This window comes from Penicillium macrosclerotiorum, assembly GCF_028827735.1.
Source record: "Penicillium macrosclerotiorum strain IBT 26536 chromosome Unknown utg000003l_segment0_segment0, whole genome shotgun sequence".
NCBI classification, from domain to species: domain Eukaryota; kingdom Fungi; phylum Ascomycota; class Eurotiomycetes; order Eurotiales; family Aspergillaceae; genus Penicillium; species Penicillium macrosclerotiorum.
Window position 1 is genome coordinate 2,329,100 of NW_026643083.1, and position 21,167 is coordinate 2,350,266.

At 51.6% G+C, this 21,167-nt stretch overlaps 9 protein-coding genes across 9 annotated transcripts; all 9 read right to left on the reverse strand.

Annotated features, from left to right (window-relative positions):
• Nucleotides 1-287: 287 nt before the first annotated feature.
• On the reverse strand, nt 288-1,361 carry N7462_003731 (PP1-complex regulatory subunit GLC8; the record flags this gene model as incomplete). Its single annotated transcript, XM_057075457.1, has 4 exons — nt 288-399; nt 477-547; nt 594-1,204; nt 1,295-1,361. 4 exons carry the CDS (start codon nt 1,359-1,361, stop codon nt 288-290), a joined length of 861 nt encoding a protein of 286 aa, XP_056934962.1.
• Nucleotides 1,362-2,086: 725 nt separating this feature from the next.
• On the reverse strand, nt 2,087-7,087 carry N7462_003732 (uncharacterized protein; the record flags this gene model as incomplete). The annotated part of the gene is made up of 4 exons (XM_057075458.1): nt 2,087-5,234; nt 5,296-5,405; nt 5,461-6,896; nt 7,030-7,087. 4 exons carry the CDS (start codon nt 7,085-7,087, stop codon nt 2,087-2,089), a joined length of 4,752 nt encoding a protein of 1,583 aa, XP_056934963.1.
• Nucleotides 7,088-7,506: 419 nt separating this feature from the next.
• N7462_003733 (uncharacterized protein) lies at nt 7,507-7,770 on the reverse strand (the record flags this gene model as incomplete). The annotated part of the gene is made up of 1 exon (XM_057075459.1): nt 7,507-7,770. The coding sequence occupies one exon, from the start codon at nt 7,768-7,770 to the stop codon at nt 7,507-7,509; it is 264 nt and encodes an 87-aa protein (XP_056934964.1).
• A 1,048-nt stretch (nt 7,771-8,818) lies between these two features.
• N7462_003734 (putative chromatin assembly factor 1 subunit A) lies at nt 8,819-10,873 on the reverse strand (the record flags this gene model as incomplete). The annotated part of the gene is made up of 3 exons (XM_057075460.1): nt 8,819-8,918; nt 8,992-10,127; nt 10,199-10,873. 3 exons carry the CDS (start codon nt 10,871-10,873, stop codon nt 8,819-8,821), a joined length of 1,911 nt encoding a protein of 636 aa, XP_056934965.1.
• A 961-nt stretch (nt 10,874-11,834) lies between these two features.
• On the reverse strand, nt 11,835-12,905 carry N7462_003735 (uncharacterized protein; the record flags this gene model as incomplete). The annotated part of the gene is made up of 1 exon (XM_057075461.1): nt 11,835-12,905. One exon carries the CDS (start codon nt 12,903-12,905, stop codon nt 11,835-11,837), a length of 1,071 nt encoding a protein of 356 aa, XP_056934966.1.
• Nucleotides 12,906-14,102: 1,197 nt separating this feature from the next.
• On the reverse strand, nt 14,103-14,957 carry N7462_003736 (uncharacterized protein; the record flags this gene model as incomplete). Its single annotated transcript, XM_057075462.1, has 2 exons — nt 14,103-14,590; nt 14,765-14,957. The coding sequence occupies 2 exons, from the start codon at nt 14,955-14,957 to the stop codon at nt 14,103-14,105; spliced, it is 681 nt and encodes a 226-aa protein (XP_056934967.1).
• Nucleotides 14,958-15,592: 635 nt separating this feature from the next.
• N7462_003737 (uncharacterized protein) lies at nt 15,593-17,476 on the reverse strand (the record flags this gene model as incomplete). The annotated part of the gene is made up of 1 exon (XM_057075463.1): nt 15,593-17,476. One exon carries the CDS (start codon nt 17,474-17,476, stop codon nt 15,593-15,595), a length of 1,884 nt encoding a protein of 627 aa, XP_056934968.1.
• A 1,652-nt stretch (nt 17,477-19,128) lies between these two features.
• Nucleotides 19,129-20,324, reverse strand: N7462_003738 (CaiB/BaiF CoA transferase family protein; the record flags this gene model as incomplete). Its single annotated transcript, XM_057075464.1, has 2 exons — nt 19,129-20,210; nt 20,267-20,324. 2 exons carry the CDS (start codon nt 20,322-20,324, stop codon nt 19,129-19,131), a joined length of 1,140 nt encoding a protein of 379 aa, XP_056934969.1.
• Nucleotides 20,325-20,569: 245 nt separating this feature from the next.
• On the reverse strand, nt 20,570-21,042 carry N7462_003739 (uncharacterized protein; the record flags this gene model as incomplete). Its single annotated transcript, XM_057075465.1, has 3 exons — nt 20,570-20,681; nt 20,831-20,921; nt 20,985-21,042. The coding sequence occupies 3 exons, from the start codon at nt 21,040-21,042 to the stop codon at nt 20,570-20,572; spliced, it is 261 nt and encodes an 86-aa protein (XP_056934970.1).
• Between the last annotated feature and the right edge of the window lie 125 nt (nt 21,043-21,167).

Here is a 21,167-nt window from a genome sequence, read left to right on the forward strand (position 1 = left end):
GTTCATATCATTGATATCTCGATAATACTGGAAGGCGTGGAAAAACAGAGAGGGGAGATGCAGTCTGGATGCCCGGTACAACGGGAGACAAAAAGTGTTGAAGAAATTGGCCGCTGGGGAATATACATATGTCATAGCACGCGAAAAAACAAAGACAGAAAAGAAGAACCGCAGTGACACCTTGAAAATTCTGGGTCAAGAAAGAGCACTGAAGAGGAGGAATTCAGATGAAACAAAGACAAGGGAGAAAAAAGGCAAGGCCACAGAAACTTCTAGAAGGCGCCACATTATTGTCCGCCAGTGCGATATTGCCCGGGAATCTGGGGCACAGCCGGTGGGGGACCGGGGTCGGCGACATCCTCGTCTTCTTCCATCTCATCCTCCAAATTCTCAGGGTGACTGGATAAAAAGGATGTTAGCGAGGTAACCAAAAAAAATAAAGATAATCTAGTATGAGAGTTTTGAATGCAACATACGCGAGCAGCTCTTTGATATTTCTCATCTCGTAATGCTTCTTTCGGTGCTCCTCGAACTGGCGATGCTTCTCCTTGTCTTCTTCAGTCGTGATGAGGGGGCTCGCCAGTCGCCGCAACATCGCCGTTGGTGTCAGTGCCGACGACGACATGTTTCTCACTCTTGTGAGAGTCGGTACTCATACTGCGGTCGCGGTAGATACGAGGGTCATTCAAGGCGTCGTGATGGTCGACCGGGAGAGACTCCTCGGGCTCACCCAGCTCGAGGTCAGGAATGTCATCCTCTGAGACCGCCTTCTTGTGGTGGCCACCTTTGGTGGTTCGGTCCAGCTCGTCGACTACAACATCCTGTGCATCGATCAGGCTCTCCTTTGCCTCCTCCAGACGCAACGCCTCCTCGTCCTCGGCCGGGTCGTAGTGCGGGGCATATGGAGTCTTGGGCTCGTCAATCTTCATCTTGGCAGTGCGCTCTTGCTCCGTTAGGTATAGGTTCGCTTCGTCCCACTTCAATCGAGGTTCGTTTTCGTCGTGTTGGCTAGCCAGGGAGTGTCGGCGGGAGGACGACCCAGGCCGTGTAGTGGACGAGGACCGGCGCCGGCCTGCGTTCTGCAAGGTGTTCTGAAGCGTGAGCTCTTTGGTATCGGCGGGCTCAGCGATAGTTGGGATGGTGGGAGGAGTGGCTGCTGGCGGAGCAGCAGGAACACCCTGGAACGATCTGTTCTTGAGGATACCTGAATAGAGCGAAGGTAAGTTGGTTGGCTTATGGCGGGGTTCTTCGCCAGTGCGGGAGCGATCTGTTGGGGCTCTCTAGCAGAACTTACCCTTTGGCCGTGGGTGCACATCGTCAGTGCTGTGTGCCTTGGCCGGCATATGCGGTGCGGTCGTCATCTTGAATCGGTGGTGGGAAAGGACGAACGTGCCGTCCGATTTTCAAGCGGACGTGGGCACAAAATTCTCTCTAACAGGTAGAGAGGGCGGGCTGACGGTTGATGTGTCAGATGGGGTGGAGTGTTCAGCTGAGGGCAAAAGGGCCCGATACAATCGCCTTGGCCGGTCGGCTGGAAAGTCAGAAACTGGCAAGTTGAATCTCTGAGCTCAAAATGCTCGTCAGCTGCTGTGGTGAAGTTGAGTGCGGCACGTGGTGCTCGATGACGTCGGGCTTGGCGCCTGACGTCTTCGGCATCAACGGGTTGGGCAGGGAACCCATGACAGATTCGGTGGAGAATGCACGGCCCGCAAAATAGGATCTTGAATGAAGCCCTTTACTACAAAACTCTGGGAGCAGATATCCTTAGCGTCTTGCTATTTAAATTTATTGAACTTATAAAAGCGTAGGTGATACAATAGGCCCCTCCCAGTCTTTCAATGCATACGGGAAAACAAGACGCCTTAGTACGCCCACACCTACAACAATCCTAGAATCAGGAAGAGGAACAAGGTCCAATATGATTCTCCTCTAACACCAGATGAATCACCCAAAAGGGGGTATCTGTATATGCAAAATAAACCAAGGCCTGCCTCGTGTAGTCAGAGAAATAGAGTGAAAGCGCAAAGAGAGTGAATGAAGACACAGAAGAAGAGAGAAGAAGGAAATAAAGAAACGAGGGAAAATCTCATGCAATAGAGTCGAATTCCTCGCGCTCACGGAGACGATTGCGTGCAAGAAGATCACCTCCACTCGCGGACAGCTGCATCCAGTGCAGTGCCAGACACATACTTTGCGGATCCGACTTGGAGTCCTTACCACGGCGATACATCATCTCCGCCTTGAAAGTATCCCGCGGTCGGGTCAGTGGAAGGGTAACGCGCGGAAGGAGTTCAGGGTGAGTGAGGTAGAGTATGGCGAGCTCACGCTGTGCTACAGGGTTGCCCTCTTTGGCGGTGATGATCCACATCGCCGCCGCATCCTCTATGGCATGACCCGGTCGCGGATAGAAATCAGATCCAGGAAGCGGATGCCGTCGCATGAGCTCCTGGGAGACGATTCGGTCGGCAATATCGATCATGCTGAGGCAAACCTCGTCTTTGAGACTCAGTGCAGCTAATCCAAATTGAAGGAAGGCCGTGCCACGGTCAGTCTTGCTCAGCTGGTCTCCGGGAACAAATGCAGAGATGAATTGGAGATCGCGGAACAGAGTCTTAGGCTTCACTTCCAAAATCAAATCACGAAGAGCCGCCACGATCTGATTTTCTGATGGGGTCGCATATTCGGACCGCCGCGAGCCACAAGTCACAGACTGTGGAGGAGAGGGCATAGGTAGATTAGTGTTCATCTGGTTCGCCCTGGTCGCATGGCACTCGGAGAAACTATGGCGGATACTTCGCTGGCGTGGGAGAGAGACGCTATTTCGCATCCTCGCACCCTCAGCTGGCGTAGACGATGGGTTGGCAGCGCTTGCCGATGAGATTTGGTCGTGGGGTGAATTCAGGGATGCCACCACGAGTGACCGGAGGTCTCGCAGGGCATTTAACTTAATAAAAGGGTTTCCATGACGCGAAAATACCTCGATAAGTTGGTGAAAGATTGATTTGTAAGAGAACGACGATTGATCGTCAGATTGGAATTGTACGTCCTCCGCATTCAAGGTATCGGTCCTGGGGCTCTTACGCTTGGATTGGTGAGAGCCATCAAGAGACCTACTCCGACGACCCCTCGGCGGTCGATTCTCACGAAGATGTTTGGACCGTGCATCATATTCCGCATAGAATTTGTCAATTGCAGCACGTCTCTGCATCTGGACGCGAATGCGTGGTTGTTCAAGGGCATTTGTGAACCAGGCGTCGGTCTCGCTGCCACAGCTCCATACGGGAGATCCAAGATCACTCAAGAGCAGACTAGTGAGCGTTTGCCGTAGATCATCCATGAACGCAGCTTTGCCATGTGTCTTGCGCTCGGGCCGATGGGGCTGTCTTGTGGCAGTCTCACTGAACATGGATGGGGGCCGAGAATAGACACTCGACACACTTGCTGCATACATAGGATGTCGTTGCGGTACAGACCAAAATGTGCTTGATGTATCGCCGGTTGATGTGGAGGCCGCACGGCCAGGTGAGCCTCCAATTGAAGACATGTCAGCGGATGGTACATCTCGCGGTGCCCTGTATTTGTCTGATATCAGGCTTTGAATGGACGACTTGCGACCAAGTGATGGAAGATCTTGAGACAGTCGAGAGAGTGAGTCGGGTAAGGGTATATTGAGTCCATGGAGTTGGGATTGTGTCGGGTCTTCGCTGGCAGTTGTCGAAGGTCTCGGTGTAGTAGGCAAAGAGAACCCAGGAAAACCACGGGAGCCATAGCCCTCATATCTCAGCCTTTCTCTTTGGAATAGCTCGCTAGCCCACAGAACAGGCGTTTCGGACATTGTTTCACCAACAAGCCGAGTGATGCTAGTGCGAACTTCATAGCAAAATCGATGAATGCGCTCTTCGCCCTTGCAGAAGTTCTCGATCCCGTTGTGGGCCAGCCACTTTCGAGTCAGCTCAACTTGCTCATCGGAGAGTTTCTTCGGGCCACCTTGGCTGCTGGGCGCCTTCATCATGTTCATAACTTGTAACTCGGGTTTTTGAAACAATGAACCCCCAAGGGACCGGGCTCCACTACGAGAACGGGTGTCCTCAGGCACCTCGGTATACGGCCTGGCCGAGTATATCATCGTTTTGAGAGCCATGGCGACATGTCTGGCTTCTTCATACCGCATGGAGTTCTTGACGTCGGTCATGTACCACATTTTGTTGCGGATCTTGGTAATTGTGGTCATCATCTGCTTGACTCGACTTTGTAATTGGCGTAGACTCTGGTCCAAGGAGACAAAATCACTTTCGCAACGTTCAATGATAGTTCGTGATTTGCTCAAAGAGCGAGCACATGAGTTATGCATTGGACCTAGAATCCACGAATCCCCCGCAGCCTGTGATGAATCCATTCCTTGTCGAAGCTGTCGTGAAGCATTCCACCAGTAGTGCGCGCCGACAAAGTCTGAATAGTTGTGTGAAGCAGACATCGCTTGATTAAATCTTTGCTTCAATGTTACAGCGGGTGATTGTCGATCGCAATATTCCGAATCGTAGACGTGGTTTTCTCTAACGAGACGAATGATGGCAGTTTGCAGGGCCTCATGATTTTCTTCTAGGCCTAAGTTGGTGGAATGAGTATCGTCATCACTTTCGACTGCGGATTGCCGAGACAGCTCGCCTCCATAGTCCGGAAGTAAACTCCAGGTTAGTGCAAGGCCATCTTGCGCAACGGAAAATATTGTCCAATGTTCCACAGATGGGTGCTCCAATCGGGCTCGCTCAGTCGGCTCGTCTAAATCTGTCAATTCAAATCGAATCCGAGCAGCAGTTTGACTCAGGCCATTCTCAGGAAGGGAGAAAGATGAATCCATCGAGAAAATGGAACCATTCTGCGATGTCGGTCGAGGGAGCGTCTCATAGGTTGACCGGAAGAATCCAGGCTCAAACAAAGGCTCATGACGGAGGCTATTTGTTGGCGAGAGGTTGGATGACCAAGATGGGACTGAAGCGCAGACAGGCGAAGAATGAAGTGATGAACAAGTCTGTGGGAAAAGAGCGTCTAGTAAAGTAAGTACATCAGTCGCAGATAGTAAGAGAAATGTCGAGGAAGAGTCACGGCGAGGTGCACTCTCGGCCTGTGCAGATAGCTCAGCCGTGTACGGTTCAGAGGGAACCGTAGACTGGAAGCGAGCGAGCATATTGTCAACATGCTGTTTGATAGACGGTCTCAGAATCGAATAATGATGCCTGGGAGTGAGTTAGCAAACGCGAATTCCACGTGGGGGGTTAGCAATATAAAGAAACCCACATGGACCGCAAAACAGCGAAGACTTGAGAATAGGCCCGCAGCCCGACCTGGCCGAGCAACTTCTCACGAGCATCTTTTCGAATATGAAAGTCCAGTAGCAGCCCGTGTGTCTAGTAAAAGAGTCAATGGTCAACATCGGCACAAACTGTGGAGAAGGGAACTTACCTCAGGATACGTCAATGTGCTGTAGAGAAATTTCGGGAAGAACCACTGGACAAACAAATACTCAAGAAAACGGCTGCGGCTGTCAAGAGTTTCCAGTTTTTGTAGGACGGCCTTGGCAAATTGCAGGACTGCACGAGGGAAACCACCATCTGCATCATCGAGCACTCGGAAGAGATCATCAACAGCGGAAGCAAAGAACTCTTCAGCAGCATCCGTTCGCAAAGGGTCCAGAGCCTCGGCGGCAGAGCCCAATCCGGCAGGGGTTTCTATGTGCTCCAAAAGAAATGCACCAGTTTGCAAGATATCCATGAGGTAGAGTTCAAATTTGGGACGAGCTTTCCAATTGCTGCCAGTGGACCAGGAAGAAAGAATTTGGCCAATCAGGGGGTAGAATTTACTGCTGCCGTGGGACATTAGTTGGGCGCAGACAGTTGACCACACATCCAGGCGTAGTCTGGCCTCGGGCGTCTCGTGCTCCAGTGGCGCGGCAAAAACGTTACAAAGCAAGATTGACAGAGGGTCAGTCCTTTCAAAGGCATACGCATGGTCCTTAAACGAGGTAGACTGGACCGGGTTTCGACTAAAGGCATATTGGCTCCGAGAACGGGATGAGGGAAACGCAGGATCTCCAGATTCCAAGGTAGTGGACGGTGAAGTGAGCGCGGTCAATTGAGCAGAGGTAAAGCTGCGAAGACGATCAACCAAAAACTGTGGGTCAGAGCGAACCAGTCGCAAAATTTCCAGCAAGTCTGCCCGGGATTGGGGACTAAGCTGATTAAAGAAATCAGAAGAGCGATCCAATTCGCGGTCCGAGGGCTGTTCCTGGTCGTTTGGGAGATCCTGATGCTCGTCGCAGCGGGCACTCTGTGCACAGGAATCCTGAAGGTCATACATCATATGATAGATGGCCACGAAATTAATCTTATCATCGTGCTTGAGAGCTTCGACAAGACCCCGTTGGACCGCGTTGCCGACACGGATCATGCGCGCAGAGACACCAATGGATACCTTGGTTGCACGCAGGCGTTCCTCTAGTCGCTTTCTTTGGGCCTGCTTGCGCTGGCTCTGGCGATACCGGGTGGCAAAATCCTCAAACGAAACCTGGAGACCAGCATCATCCTTGGGGAAAATAGGCATCGTGGGAACCATGGATGGAAGCGCGGGCTTGTGTCCGGAAGATTTGGCCAATAACTTGGGACTGGAACGGGCCGAGCCATCGAACTCACCTTGCCCCACGTTCGGATCCGCGGGCGCAGACGAAGCGATGGGGACAGACATGGTCGCCGGCGGCGACAAGCAAGGCGATGGAGGAAGAGCTATTGAGGCAGGATCTGCCTGATGCGATGGATCGCATGATGGATCGGGCTGGAGAGCGGGAATCCGCACGGCTGGGAAGAGCGGATCAGATTGGGACACCAGGTCAGGCACCGAAACCACTGTGCTCCGAGTGGCAGGCTGATTCTCCATCCCACGAAGTCACATCGCATCGCAACCAGGCATGCGAAATGAAAATGGAATTCGGAAAATATCATAGGAACGGGCCAGAGAAACGGGAGAATGAAAACATACTGGTAATAGAAGTGACAGAGGATGACGAAAGATCCTCGTGCCGTTGATAGCCCGCCATCTTGTTCTGGGTCGCGCCAGCGGGCGGAGTGCACTGTCGCGAAATGCCCCTGGCCGCCGTGGGCGGATCCTTATCGCATGGTTTTATCGCGGGACAACCCCGGTTTGAAGGGATCGAGCAACTAGCGGATCGGTCCAGGATGGATCGTCGGGACGCGAGAGAGGGAGAAAGATAGGGCAGGTCGTTCGTCGTTTGGAGGGGTAGAAGGGGAGGGGAGAGGGAGAGTGTGGTGAGGAGGTTGGGATTAGAAAGGGAGTAAACGTCAAAAGAGAGAGAAGCAAGAATGTCAGCGAGTGGGAGTTATAGAACGGAAGAAAATCACGCGGGAAACGCTGTTTTGTCCCTCAAGAAGCGACTCGAAGCGGACTGTTGCGGGCGATTTGTCTCGGAGGCGAGGTAGGCGGTACCGGGACGCCAGGTCAGTCCGGTCTGGAACCAGAATAGGATGGAACCTGGCTGCGGCAAGGGATTTGGGGCTGTAGAGTACATTGGCCGTGAGTACCGAGTACGCGGGCACGATGCGCTGGCACTGCATGCAGGAATGAGGTGGACAGTTTGGGGCGATGCGATGATTCGCCCGCCGCCCTCCATGGTCTCTGCGGAGTCAGCGCACCGGGGTCCGGGCTGGCAGTGCGGGGCCAATCGCAGGTGGCGGGCGCAGCAAAATGATGGAGAGCCAGCATTGTAAAGCGACTTGCAGGATGGGAGGGTGCTGTGTTGTATCTTGTAACTGCAGTGGAGAGGAAAGGAGAAAAGTGAAGTTGGAGGTTGGAAGGAGACCAGTCGGCTGGTCTACAATGCTCGATGATCACTCGGGATTTAGTGTTCCTATGTTTATTCTTCCCGCTACCGACACCTACTTCCACGCCCAACCAAAGTGGGGAACATGTGGCCTAGCAATCCCGGCGGTTATGCTGGTGATTCCAGCGCTGTCTCGTTGGCCTGTCGATTATGCTTCTTGATGTGTTGGCGTGTGGGCGTGTTGCCCCCTTCAGCTGGTCTTTTCCCGTAGCCAAGTTGCCAACCGGACGTCCACACGAAAACTGCCGAGACCCGGTCTAGATAGAGTTGACAGAAGGACATAAATAAGCCAATAGACCAGCGCATCGCACTCGAGCGGTCCTAACGCGCCGACAGTTAAGCTCCGAGAGTTAAGCTCCTCCGGATTTCATGGCACCATGTTACTTCCATGTTACTTCCCTGTTACTTCCCTGTTACTTCCCTGTTACTTCCCTGTTACTTCTATAGAGCATCAATGTCCTGTCCGATATACAAGTTTACAATTCCCATGGAACCCCGGCACCGATGACCGGCCAGGATCAACGTGCAGGGGGGGGGAACTCAGATCTCCGGGACTCCACGGCCATGCATCGGCACAAGGCCTCGCGGTTCTCATGACGGAGCAATCTCCATTGGTCCATATGCCCTGCAAATGGTCGCATGCAACCCGGACTGGCCAGCGACACGGTTTCCATGAGACACTATGAGCACAAGTCGGAGGCGGAGAGACCAAAAGTGATTCACTTAACAAGTTAAAAAAAATGGGGAACTGGTTGGAAGAATCCCCTTCTTTCAGGGGGCGGGTAGGGGGTTGTTAATTCTCGTAATAGCCATGACAGATGCTGGGTTCCCTCGATATATCCTCAAAAACGCCAGTCGTAAACAAATGCAACAGCTCCGTGATGTAATCAAGTTGCCCCGAGTACCACGGGCAAGCCAGGAAATAGTCAATCAGCGACACACCCATTTCTTGTCCACCTCTTTTTGGCCAACACGCACCGCCACCTGGTCCAGCGTCGCCTTCAACGTGTCCTTCGATACCTTGGGAAACCTGAATCGCCCGCATTAGTATGACAGTGGATTGTATTGGTTGGAAGCTCGCGGAGATTAAGCGAATAACGTACCGTTTCTTCAAAATCTCAATCAATCCGATCTTGCTGAGATCACTGCCCTCTACGGCCTGTTTAAACTCTTCCAGGTGCTCAGACGGAAATGGACGCTTGGCTTTAGACGTTGGAGCCGGCGGCAGGGCACTACCAATTGGTGATGCATCGGGACCAGGTTTGACCCGGAAAGCATCCAGGGTATGTGCATTTGTCGGTACGACCGGTCGCTTGGCCGGTGCCTTAGGCTTCTCCCAATATGCATCTGAATGTGGATTGATGGGGAAGTTGACGGCATCAGAGATAGTTTCAATCCGGTAGGCCTTGAGCTCGTCCGTGACGCCGTTCGCTGCCCATTGAATGCCACTGCAGACTGGTTCGAGTTCACCGACGATGAGGCGTCGCTTGCTTCCTACCAGCGCATCGTCCTCGTCGTCCAAGAAACCATCCATGTCGTCCTCGCCATCGTCGCTGGCTTCCTCTTCTTCCTCTGAATCGAGGTCCTCACCTTCCTCCGGCTCCTCCCACTCGGCCTCCGAATCATACTCGTAATTGGTTTCCGGGAGTGCGCGATGGTAAGGGTTGCGAGACAATTTTTTTGCGATCTCCTCGGGCACGTGTCGTGTAAATGTGCCCTGGTATGGGGGACGCACGTCCTCGCCAAACCGGAGCGTTTTTATGGGAGTTTTGTTTAAAAGCCCCTGCATGCTTTTTGCGACGGCGGTGTCGTCCTTCCCGTCCACGTCCATCGCATCTGGATCCGCGTTCTGCATTTTGAGCAAAATCTCTTTGACGGACAAGGTTTGTCGGCCTCGGCGCCGACGGTAGGGAATCAGGTGAAAGATCTCTGAGGGACGAAACGGGAGATGGTCGAATGGGACGGTGTTATTTGGGTTGAGAGAAGCATCAATCGTCTGACAAACGTGGCATAGGGCATCTGAATCGCGTTCGAAGCGGTGAGGCGGCGCGACGACAGTATGTGACTGAAGGAAGAAATCCGGGAAGGCCTTCTGATAGTCGGTCTTGGGCTCTGAGGGAGTGTCCGAGCAAGGTGCGTCGGCAACCGGGGTTGGCTTTGTCGGTGATGCGGCACTGCCAGTTCCTGGCACGGAGGGAAGTCGAGGTTTGGCAAAGAAGGCATTTAACTTGGGTTGTGCCTGGAACGCGGTTTATCAGAGTTCTGCCTGGGGACAATCTTAGGCTTCATCGGGGCTTCACCAGGACATACCCGCTCCTTTTTCAATTTCTCCTCCTCCTTTCGACGCTTCTCTTCTTCTTTAGCAGCCTCTTTCGCGGCCTTTTCCTCTTCTTTCGCCTTTTTCTTTTCTTCACGTTCCGTCTCTCGCTTTTTCTTCTCCTCGTCTTTTATGCGCTTTTCCTCTTCGCGCTCAGCATCGCGCTTTTTCTTCTCGTCCGCCTTCGCCCGCTTCTCGTCCTCCTTTTTCGCCCGGTCCTCATCTTTCTTCGCCTTCTCTTCTAGTTTTTGTTTTTCCTTTGCCTCCTTGCTAGCAGGGGAAAGCTTACGCTTTTTAGAAGCGGGTGTTATAGCCGTTTCAGATTTATTAGGAGATTCCATCGGCGAGGGATTGAGTTCCACCAATGGAACTGATATAACAGTATTCTGGTCAATGGGCCTAACAGGGATTTCCACAGTAGGCGGCGAGGGAATAGCAAAGCTTTGCTTATCGGGTGTTGATGGTTGTTGAGACGCGGAGGGCAGGGATAAAGCCGGATCGTGGTTCTCTTGGTTTTCTCCAACGTAACCTGTCAACGCCCGCTTCGGAACAGGAGTCGATGTGTTAACATCCTCAACCTCGTGTATAGAGCGCTTCCGAGGGCTTGAGGGCGAGGACGCAAATGGTTGTGCCGGCACTAAAGGGGACACGCTCATGTTCGGTTCCATTGGCGTCAATGAGGGGGAAGTGGTGGTGCGGGATCGTTCACCTCATGGGTCACGCAAGTCGAGCAGGGGGAAAATCGGGGACAGTGGCTTCAGCAAGCACATATACTGGAACAATTTTGATAAACAATCAGATGAACGGCAGGTTGCGAGGCCAGGGGTCCGGATAGTCGAGGATTGACGAACGAGCCTCGAGAGCCGAAAGGGAGCAAGTGTTACTTGACACGGGGGGCGCGTTAAGGGTTTCGCGCGGCGCGTACGATAAGGCACGTGTCGGTCATGTGATATCATACCATATTGCCCGATTGCTCCGGTCACAGAGATGCAGGTCCACGAATAAACAGGAGGTTCTTGAAAAAGGAAAAAGCAAAGAAAATGGGGAGGTGATGAATATGTCAATGCGATGAAAGGGACAACAAAGCTCCCTTTTTGTTTGTTCAACACCCGATCATGTGCTACGAAATGCATGTAAACTCCTTACAATCGAAGGTATACAGCCTCTATGGAGAAATTCGAACAGTCTTTTTCCTTCTCTTACAATTATTGTCTGTTCATATTGCAAGACATAAAGAATCAACAAGGCCAGGACATAGCCTGGATGCAGGTATCAGAAACGAGTAAGCTAATATGTCGGTCCATCAGGTTCTGAGGGTATTGTGGGACACCACAAGCAGACTGCGATTAAAAAAAGGCCCATCTGAACAAATGGTTAACATATAATTGCATGTATTGTTGACAAGACTGAGCGCGACACCGGGCAACGATGGGTAGGCAGAAGAGGTATTATGTGCAGCGACGGAGGACAGGTAATAAAAATCACTTAGAGATCATCAAAGGTTGGAGAGAACGGAAGAAGGAGCGTCAAGAAGAAAAAAAGAGAAAAAAAAAAGGGGGGGGGGGGGGGGTGAACAGGCGCTGCGTGAAAGAAAGAATAATAAACTCTCTGAGATAGCGAGGGGGAGTGTTAGTCGCTGAGATCAGGATTTGCGACGAAGAGTCGGGTCATCGAGGTAGTTCGCTCATCAACGCTGCCTCGTCGCCGTAGCTCGTCCGCTTTCTTGGCTTTAGAAGTCGCAGCGACAACAGCGCTAGGCGCTTGCATATCGGGCACGAAGTCCTCTTGCTCACTGCTATTTGTAGTGTGCGTGGTTGCAGCATCGTCCTTAACCAGGGATGAGACTCGGTTCTTCTCTTCTTCGTGAATCTCAGCTGGTGTGTTTTCAGAAACGTCTGGCAGTTCGGTCTTCTCGTTGGGAGGTGTGCTGTTGCTCCCCATAGTGCCTTGCGGGCGCTGATAGCCACTGGGGTACCGGTTGCTTCCCAGCGAGCTACGGCCGCTACCAGTCCGGCGATGCAAGATACCACCCTCGGCACTATGTGCATCGTCATCACCATCGCCGATTTCATTCGCACTCAGTCGTACGGGAACCTTAGCGCCAACTAAGTTCGAAGGGGAGAAATCCAGCCCCGCCTTGCCACCATGTCGAATCTTGCCGCTAGCCAGCGTGGATGAGCGTTCGGCGCCCGCGCCGTGGACCTCAAGGAACGCTCGCCTTTTGTCTCGCATAGCCTGTTCGCGCACCCGGGCATCCTCCGGTTGGGCCCGATCGCACCACACGGTAGCCTTCTGTCGCCGCATGAGGGCTACATATCCAAGCTGTGTATTCGCCGAGCGGTTGGATGCGCTCCGTCGGATATCCGAGTCTGTCTGGGGCATGTAGTTATTTCCTGTCGAGTTTGTCGATGTAGTTGTGCTGGACATTCGTCGCGTGGGTTGGAAGCCCACCGGCGGCGCCATTGTGTGCGGAGAGACTGCCGATATTGGGGCTGCTTGGTACTGCTGAGAACTCGACCCATAAGGCAGTACATTTGAAGAGGTGGTGCGAGTCCGACTGTGGGTAGTTTGAGCGCTAGCCGAGTGAGGTGCAAGGGCTCGCGGGGTACCATAGGGTTGATATGATGTATAGCCATCCTGCTGATGTAGCGGTTTTCGGGCAGGAGGACCCTGGTGGACGGGCATTCGAAACTCGGTCATATTGGGCGGCGGCTGGACAAGAGCCATGCAATACCTCGTGTGCGATCAGGGGAGAGCGGGCGAAGAGTGGATGGAGGTTTGCTCGCCCCGTGGGAGATGAGCCTTGTATCCAAGATCCAAAGTAGAAGGGAAAAAAGATAAGCGTCAAGTTAGAATGGTGGACCACCTTCCTTGTTCACAAAAGAGTCGTAGTTTCTGCGGAACCAATGCGCGCGGCTGACGGGGGGAACCCGATCTGTGGTCTCAGCGCCCAGAACACTGCGCAGCCACACGGCCTGGTTTTGAGAGGTTTGAAACACAGGCTGGTGATTCGACAAAGCGGGCGTTTTGAGTGGACAATCGCTTGAAATGCGGGCAGCCGTTCAATGGCCGTGAACAATGGGCGGTTGGGGCGGTTGGTCGGGTGTTGGCTTCTTCGAGTTGGAAGCGAGAATGGGCTTTGGCCAGCCGATAGCGCTCATGCGGGTCCGTTCTCAGATCTCCAATTGAAATTCCTTTCTGCGAAAGACCATCAACCCAGGGAACGATGAAGCAAGCAGAGATGGGAGGCTGGAGGTAGGAGGAGGAAACGAGAAGTTCGTCAGAGTCGCAGTAGGAGTCGGGGGAGGGGAGAGCAAAGAGACTTTGGCGGTTCGCCCAGCATGACGGCTGATTGGCTGCGGCGGAAGACGACGGGACCTGAAAGTCCCGGCGTGCAAATTACGTGGTGGATTGGTAAAGTGGGGAAACTCTGGGAACTCCCCATTGCCGCTGCGCCACAGGTCGTTTTGCAAATTACCCGGAATTGGTAATTTTCATTTGGTTACCGGCTGGACGATGTTGGTAGTTTGAAGCGCTTGCCCCAGCTGGTCAGCCATCGGCCGATCATTAACGCCAGGAACCTATAGGAACAGGGGGCTATAGGGACTTATATGGATCTTTAGGAGCTTGTAGTAGAGATTAAAGAAGCCTACATGGGGAGGGGGACTACCTGTATAGATCCTCCGTACTACACAACTTATCACACAGTAACAAGGATCAAGTATGGAATATCGAGTGGGCGAGCGACTTCATATACAGAAAAAAAGAGAGAGAGAGAGAGAGAGGCGTCCATCAAGGTTGCACTGTTCTCTCTGAAACCCTCCTAACCAACCATCCCAGCCTCACCTCCCCCAACGTCTTCAGGTCTCCCGGCGCGTAAACTCTCTCGCTTAGTGCTTACAAGTTGGCCTCGCGGCGAGTGCGCGAGTGCGCAAAGGCTACATGGCCATACTCGCGAAACCCCTGGTTATGCTCGCGCAGAATCACTGCCCGCTGGCGAAAGTGCTTTGTATGGTGATACGCGTCATGGACTTGCACGCTCTCCCATCCCACATACACCACATAACAGGGGCTGCACTCCTCCAAGGGCTCCACCATCCATCCCCCTGTTACCCCAATGCATCCAGGCACCGAAGACACAATCGTCGTCCACAGCTCCCAGGTCTTTTCCCATCCGACGGGGTCGGGGGTCAGATAGATGGCCGTGCCTGTGACCGGGGCGCCGCTGCCCAAGCTCTTCGGGTTAGGGGAGAACTCCGCGATCATCGCGTGCCGCACTATCGGCGCCGTGGCGCTCGCAACCCCCAGCGTAAGCAGGTTTTCGATGATCCGTTGCCATTCGGGTGAAGCGACCAGCGCATAGTGCTGGTGGAGGTTGTCCCGGACTAAACTGGCGGCCCTCCTCGTTATTTTCCTGGTAGCTGGGGGACGGGGGTGACTGTGGGAAGAGCTTAGGGGAGTTTGGGGAAGGAGAAACATCATCGCGGAACTGGGCTTCTTTCCCTTCCTTTCCTGTGTCACCCAGCTTTGTATTCCTTCCTTTGCCCAACTTCACTCACCGATATGCAGATGGACCTGATCTGGCTCTTCCACGTGTCGCCCCCAGTACAGGCGGCGGAATCCGGCCCAATGCTCGAAAATGCCCAGGATCTGCGACCAGACCTGGCCCTCGCGAGTGGAGGGCACTTCAATCTGGAGCTGCTCCTTCAGGGGAAGGATGATCATTTGAGTGGGGACTGCCGCGCGCGCCATGTCGAGAACTATGGAGTCCAGAGCTGCTTTGACCAGTTCGGAGAAGATTGGCTTTGGTCAGTCCGGTATAGATGAAAGTTGACCAAAAAGAGAGAAAGAAAAAGAAATGGACCCTTCTCCAAGCATATATAGCTTGCTATATAGTGTGCCTCTGTGACAGACAAGTGGCAAGGGTCAGCGACCAAGTGCCGAGGGCCGATGACCGCGGGTTGATCGCAACGATCATAATGCGGGGTATCCATGATCATTGCAGGCACGACGGTGGGTTGGCATGTTGTTACATGTACAACATGGACAAGGCAGTTCGTGCGACCTGTTTTAGACGCACGGTATGCATGGCATAGGATCTCAAAACGTGAAGCCATTCACAAGGTCCGGGCTGCATCGGAAATTACCTGATCTCCCAAATGTTTTACGAAAATCCAGGATATTGATGTGCGTAGTCGCAGAGGTCCGTTTGGTAGAGCCAAGATTAAAAAGCACAGGAAAGAAAGAAGCTGCTACTATGGCTTCTCGATCCTGACCTTCTTTCACGCTTGACGATCAGTTCATCTAGTCTAGCTACTCTAGTTACATGAATCGCTCAGTGTCAAAATATCGACGAAAAGACCGGTAACATGCAGATGGCCAGACCCTCATTTCCCTTTTGTACCCAAGACTCTCCGAGTAGCCCAGAACGTGTCTTCCCATCCCGAGGGATCGATCAATCTGATCACCCCAGGCCAAGAATTGATCGTACTGGTGGACAGGTCCACCGAGCCTTGAGTAGCGTCGGCCTCTACAAAGAAGCCCTTGGTCCCATACAACTTTTCATGATTCGAAACGAGTTGTTTACTCGAGGTCTCGCGAATGTAATTCTCTTGCTTCATCGCGTTGACGAGCGGCGTGATCTTCGTCTTGCCCGCCCCGTTGATGACCACGTCCACGGGCGGCACTGGGACTGTTTTGTTCTTGCTATCCTTCACTCCTAGTTGGAACTTGCCATTTACCAGACTAGTTCCATCCGCTCCCAAGCGGCCCCTGACCGAGATCCAGTTCAAGCCGTGTCTCTTGCATTCTTCCACCTTATTCTTGAGCTTCTCTTCTTCACTAGTAACTCTTGCGTCTCGGGACGGAATGGCAACCTGAAGTACGTGACCCTTGAAGCCGAGCTCTTTAAGAGCCCACATGGCACGTCGGGTGTAGTTATTTACTCCAGAGATCACGATGGTTGCTTGCGTAGGATCGCTCCGTTTCTTGAGTTCTTCAACGTAGTTGACCAGTTCGTCATCTTTCAATGTCTTCACGTCAAACTTCTCACCTTTTCTCAGCCGGAGCATAATTTCATGTTCAAGCCCCATGGGGTAAAAAGATGCGTTTCTTGTCAGAACATTGCTATACTTCTTGGCGTCCTCATTAATAGACTCGAAAGCACTCTGCAGCGTTCCATCCTCTTTTTGAGAATAGGAAATCCGTTCGTCGGGGCAATGGATGAGAAGATCACAGGGTTCCCGTGTCCGCTTATTCTTGGACCCTAAGTGGGTGACTCCCACGTATTCAATCTTGTTCTTCATTTGGTTTTCCTTGTGCGGTACCAAGGCCGATATATGGCCATCAATAGCTCGATACCGCAGGCTTTGCTTGACACTGTCGGAACGGTCTGCCATCAAGATATTTTCCTCAGGACGAATCCATACAACCCCTAAAGGCTTGGATCCGACCTCTTCAAGCAGTTCCAGCCCACAAGCCATGGCGCTGGCCCCACCTCCGACAAGTGCAACGCTGGGGGTATGCCTGTTGCCCTGGGCCGTCTTGATCATCGCAAGGCTCTGCTTTACCTCATCACTTCCCCCAATGAATTCCGGCACAAGTCCTGCAGATCCCTCGAGATGCTTCATACCCAATTTCTGCAGATTGACCTGCTCACCAGGGATCATGAAACATGGTCTATTTGTTCCGAGCCATGATTTCACAAGATCAATTTTCACTTCTTGATAGTTCATCTTTACTAAACCCTCCTTCACCAAGAGGTCGACTAGAGAATCTTTCACCTTGATAAGGTCGCCTCTCGTTATTTTATTCGAAATCGGCAAATTCTTATAGTCCTCAACGACCTTGAGAAATGGCATTTTGATGCCTTGGGACTTGTACAATGCCTCTTTCTTCGAACGGAAATCCTTGGCAAACGCAACTTTCTTCAGCAAATCTTGATATCTCTCATGGTTTTTGATCTTTGTGATGACCGGTGGTAGTTTTGTGAGCTGTTTCTCTGTGAGATTTGGTAGTAGTTGTACAGCTTGCGAAAGCTGACCAAGTTCGAAAGGTTCATTGATTCTTGTTGATCCCGTCGGGCCTCTGCCGGCCCTGTTTCTATCCCTCTCATATGCAATCACCGTGGCCCCGGCGGCAACGATAGCAGTCATAAAAGAGAGAAAATTCCATCCTGCGCCTATGACAAGGACCTCTGACCTTGGGCCCTTTCCTTGCTCAATCTTTTCACAATCAGGAAAATTTGCTTCCAGTTGGGTGACACGCGTCATCTCTCGCTTAGGTAACTGAAGAATCTCCGAAACCTTTTTGTCGGGCTCTGAACCCTTACTGAAGATCGGTCTATAAGTCATGGCAATAGAAGGCAAGCCTGCAAGTAGCTTTTTCGAGAGTAGTTGGGTTAGTTTCAGATAGATAAGTGCCGAGTGTGGACTTATTGTATGGACTTAGCAGAAATAGAAAGGCTGCTAGGACCTGGTCTCAAAATTTGCAATTTTATTTTGGAGAGAGAAAGCGTAGTAGATTTCTAATACGCCTGGATTCAAGATAAAGTGCCGAATGTGGTGGCAAGGTCTTGTATTTATACAGTCCGTCCTTGGTATATCTGTGCATCTCTTTAATCAGACACTTCTATAAAGGGACCTCGAATTCTCTCTTCTTTAGTTGACAAAAATAGTGGTTCCCAGGAATAGAAGGGTACACTTATGGGCTCGAGCTATATCGTGAGGACCACTATTTCGGAATCCACTAAGCCTCAAAATAGGTCATATCTTATCCCACAAAGAGGCCCACTGGGTGTCCAGATATAGTAGTAAAGTACGTATGTTCCATCCACTCCATAACTTACGATAGCTGTGTAAAACTCTAGAATGCTGACGATACAGCTAAAATAAGCCGATCGTATTGGAGAAAGGGAAGATATGTACTGAGCTTTATAATAGACCCACTACTCCGTAACGGATGCGATGAATGAAAAGCTTCTAAATAAGTCAGAATTGACAGATGTTTCAAGAGGCATCGAGAATTAAACGACCAGCACACGCGACTTACCACACTATAACTGCTTAACGAATTTCCGCTCGAAAGCAAACTAAAAGCTCTCTTTTTCTTTGAAAAAAAAATTAACAAAAGGACTGTGTAAGTTCTAATTATAGGTCGATCTGAAACTATAGATTCAGCGACCGTGGACCCGAATCCCGAATACATCAGTCAGATTATACTCCATGAAGACGCTCTCCTTGTTACAACGGTTGTAGAATAATATTTTTGCGATTTCAAACACTCGCAGAATTCTCCACGTTCTGATTCAATCAGATGAATATACGTATTTTCCCTGATGGATGCACAAACGATTACCTACTTCATATGGGTCATCTGCGCATTCCCTCAGGTAATTTTGGTTTCTTCGGCGCATCCAAGAAAATAGAAGAATCCAATGATCTCATAAGACCTGGCTTCACATGCCGATGTATTTTATGACCAGATCGGGTCGCTCCCGCAAGGCAAAGTGGCTGGTGCTGTAATAATTTTCAAGACGCGTAATTGCAAATACGGCCATTGCGCCACATTTCGGCACGTGGAGATGGTGGTACTCAGTGGAGCCGGATTTGGAAATTTGTTAGTCGTGACGTCAATATGTTTCAGCACTCCCACTGCCATGATTGCAGGGGTAAAAAAAGTTGTTACTGTATGTAGACTGTTGCATCAGTGCTCAAGTCAAGTTACAGTTCAGAAGTGGCGCAGTGTAACTGAGACTTGATACAGGCTACCTGGATACACGCTACTCCGGTGTGAAAGTTAGGCAAGCTAGAACAGAGTTTATTTAGGGCACCTTAAAGATGCAGCGGTCGCGGAATATCTACAGGGCGACTATTAACCAGCAAGATCTACGGGATCCACAAAAAACGGAAAGACTGCACAGGTTTCACAGCTTCGCTCTGCCGTCCATCGAAACAAGTGCGCCGTCTTCCCGAACTTGGAAATCCTTATTGGGCTCCCAGCCCATCCACGATCGGAGCGTCTCCACGCCCCCGTCGCCGGGCATTAGGCCCCCGCCAGTCCAACCGCCCTCGTCGGGCTGAATGGGGTGGCTGGGTGTGTGGGACAAGTGCACAGCGGGACGCTGTTCGTACCCCGCGGATTCTAACTCGCTCTGCTCCAGCACGGGCGTGGCGCAAGCATCGGTACCGTCAAAGACAGCCTCCCATTCGGCGCGGGTCTTCTCTTTGAAGCGTCGCGTAAATATCTTACGTAGGGCTGGCCAATTATCGCGGTCTTCACGTGCCGGCATACTCTTCGTGTCGAGCCCCAAACCACGAAGCAGAGCTGCGTAAAATTGTGGCTCCAGAGCGCCGACGGCGAAGTATTTCCCAGTGTCTTTGGTCTCGTAGGTATCATAGTATGGACAGCCGCTGTCCAGCAGATTTTCGCCTCTCGGCGCATCCCATGCCGGTCCTTTAGTTGCCAGCCTAGGAAATGTTGCGAGATAGGCGGATCCGTCGACCATATTGGCCTCCACAATCTGTCCACGACCCGTATTGGTGCGTGCGATCAAAGCCAAGATGATTCCTAGGAAGCAAATGGCACCACCGCCGGCGAAATCACCAAGGATATTTCCGGGGGCATAAGGCTTATCTCCTGCACGCCCCAGCATGGACAACACCCCTGAGACAGCAATGTAGTTGATGTCGTGGCCTGCCATATCCTTGTACTTCCCATCTCGTCGGAACCCGGTCATTCGTGCAACGATAAGCCTTGGGTTATGTTTGAGGAGAACGTCTGTTGGGGAAAGGCCAAGACGCTCGAGAACACCGGGGCGGAATGGATCGATGAGGACGTCGGTGGCCGTCAGGATCCGTAGCAAAACATCCCGGGACTTGGCATCACGCAGGTCGAGGGTGATTGAAGTCTTGCGGCGAGTGAGTTGATCGCCGCTTGCAGCGGAGGGTCGATCAATGCGTAGGACGGAGGCGCCATAGTCGGCGAGGAGGAGGCCAGCAAAAGGCCCTGGGAGTATTAAGTCAATGCTGAGAGATGGCAGATGTTTGCGGGGGTCCACCTACCTGGAGCTAACCCGGCCAGCTCAACGACACGGATACCATCTAAGGGAGGTGCAGGCATTTCTTCGAAATTTTTAAACAGAAAAAAATAATTCTTCCATCGTTGAAAGTCGAGGACAAAATTTAATAGAATTGTTGATCTACCGGTTCTCTACAACCGAGGTCCGTGGCTAGCGCATAACTCGTTAAATGCGGGGAACCATCCACCCATGATGTTTCTTACCTGTGCATAATTTGAAACATGAAACATTTAGAAGTATAGAAAGGAATTCATTGAATAACCTTCTCCTTTTTCGTAAAGCCCGTTCAGTCGTCACTACCGCTGTCATCATTATTGCTCTCATCCTCGTCCTCATATTGTGCATCTTCATTTCCATTTTCAAACGCTCCCTCCAGATCTTCTTTCATTTCATGCGTGCTGGTTTCAATAGTTTTCCAAGAATGCTCAAATTTATCTGGATCTCTTCAACCTTATCTAGTATGTCCTCGACGGCGCCAACCTATGCCGGTGAATTGAGTTAGCTAACAGGACTGTGATTAACTGTAATTAACAAGGCAGCGATGTACTATAAACGCACGGTCTCGGCGACAGCATAGACCGTATTTTCAGGGATATTGATAATATTTTGCTGGATCTCGTCTTTAGCCTTCTTCCAATCTATTATGCAATAGCAACGTTAATGCCGATGCTTTTCTGGCTGACACATTGCAGAAAGCTCACTGAACTCGTGATTTGCGGCCACCAATGCCCCCCAAAGCGCCTCCAGAAAAAGTAGCATTTTATTTGAAGTACTGTTCCAATTTCTGGGGGTGGGTTTTCTGGGGGTTTGTATATGGCGCGGCTGGAGGAGATGCGTATGCAGGACCGTTATATTGTGTCGGTTAAATCCAAGTTCGCTCTCCA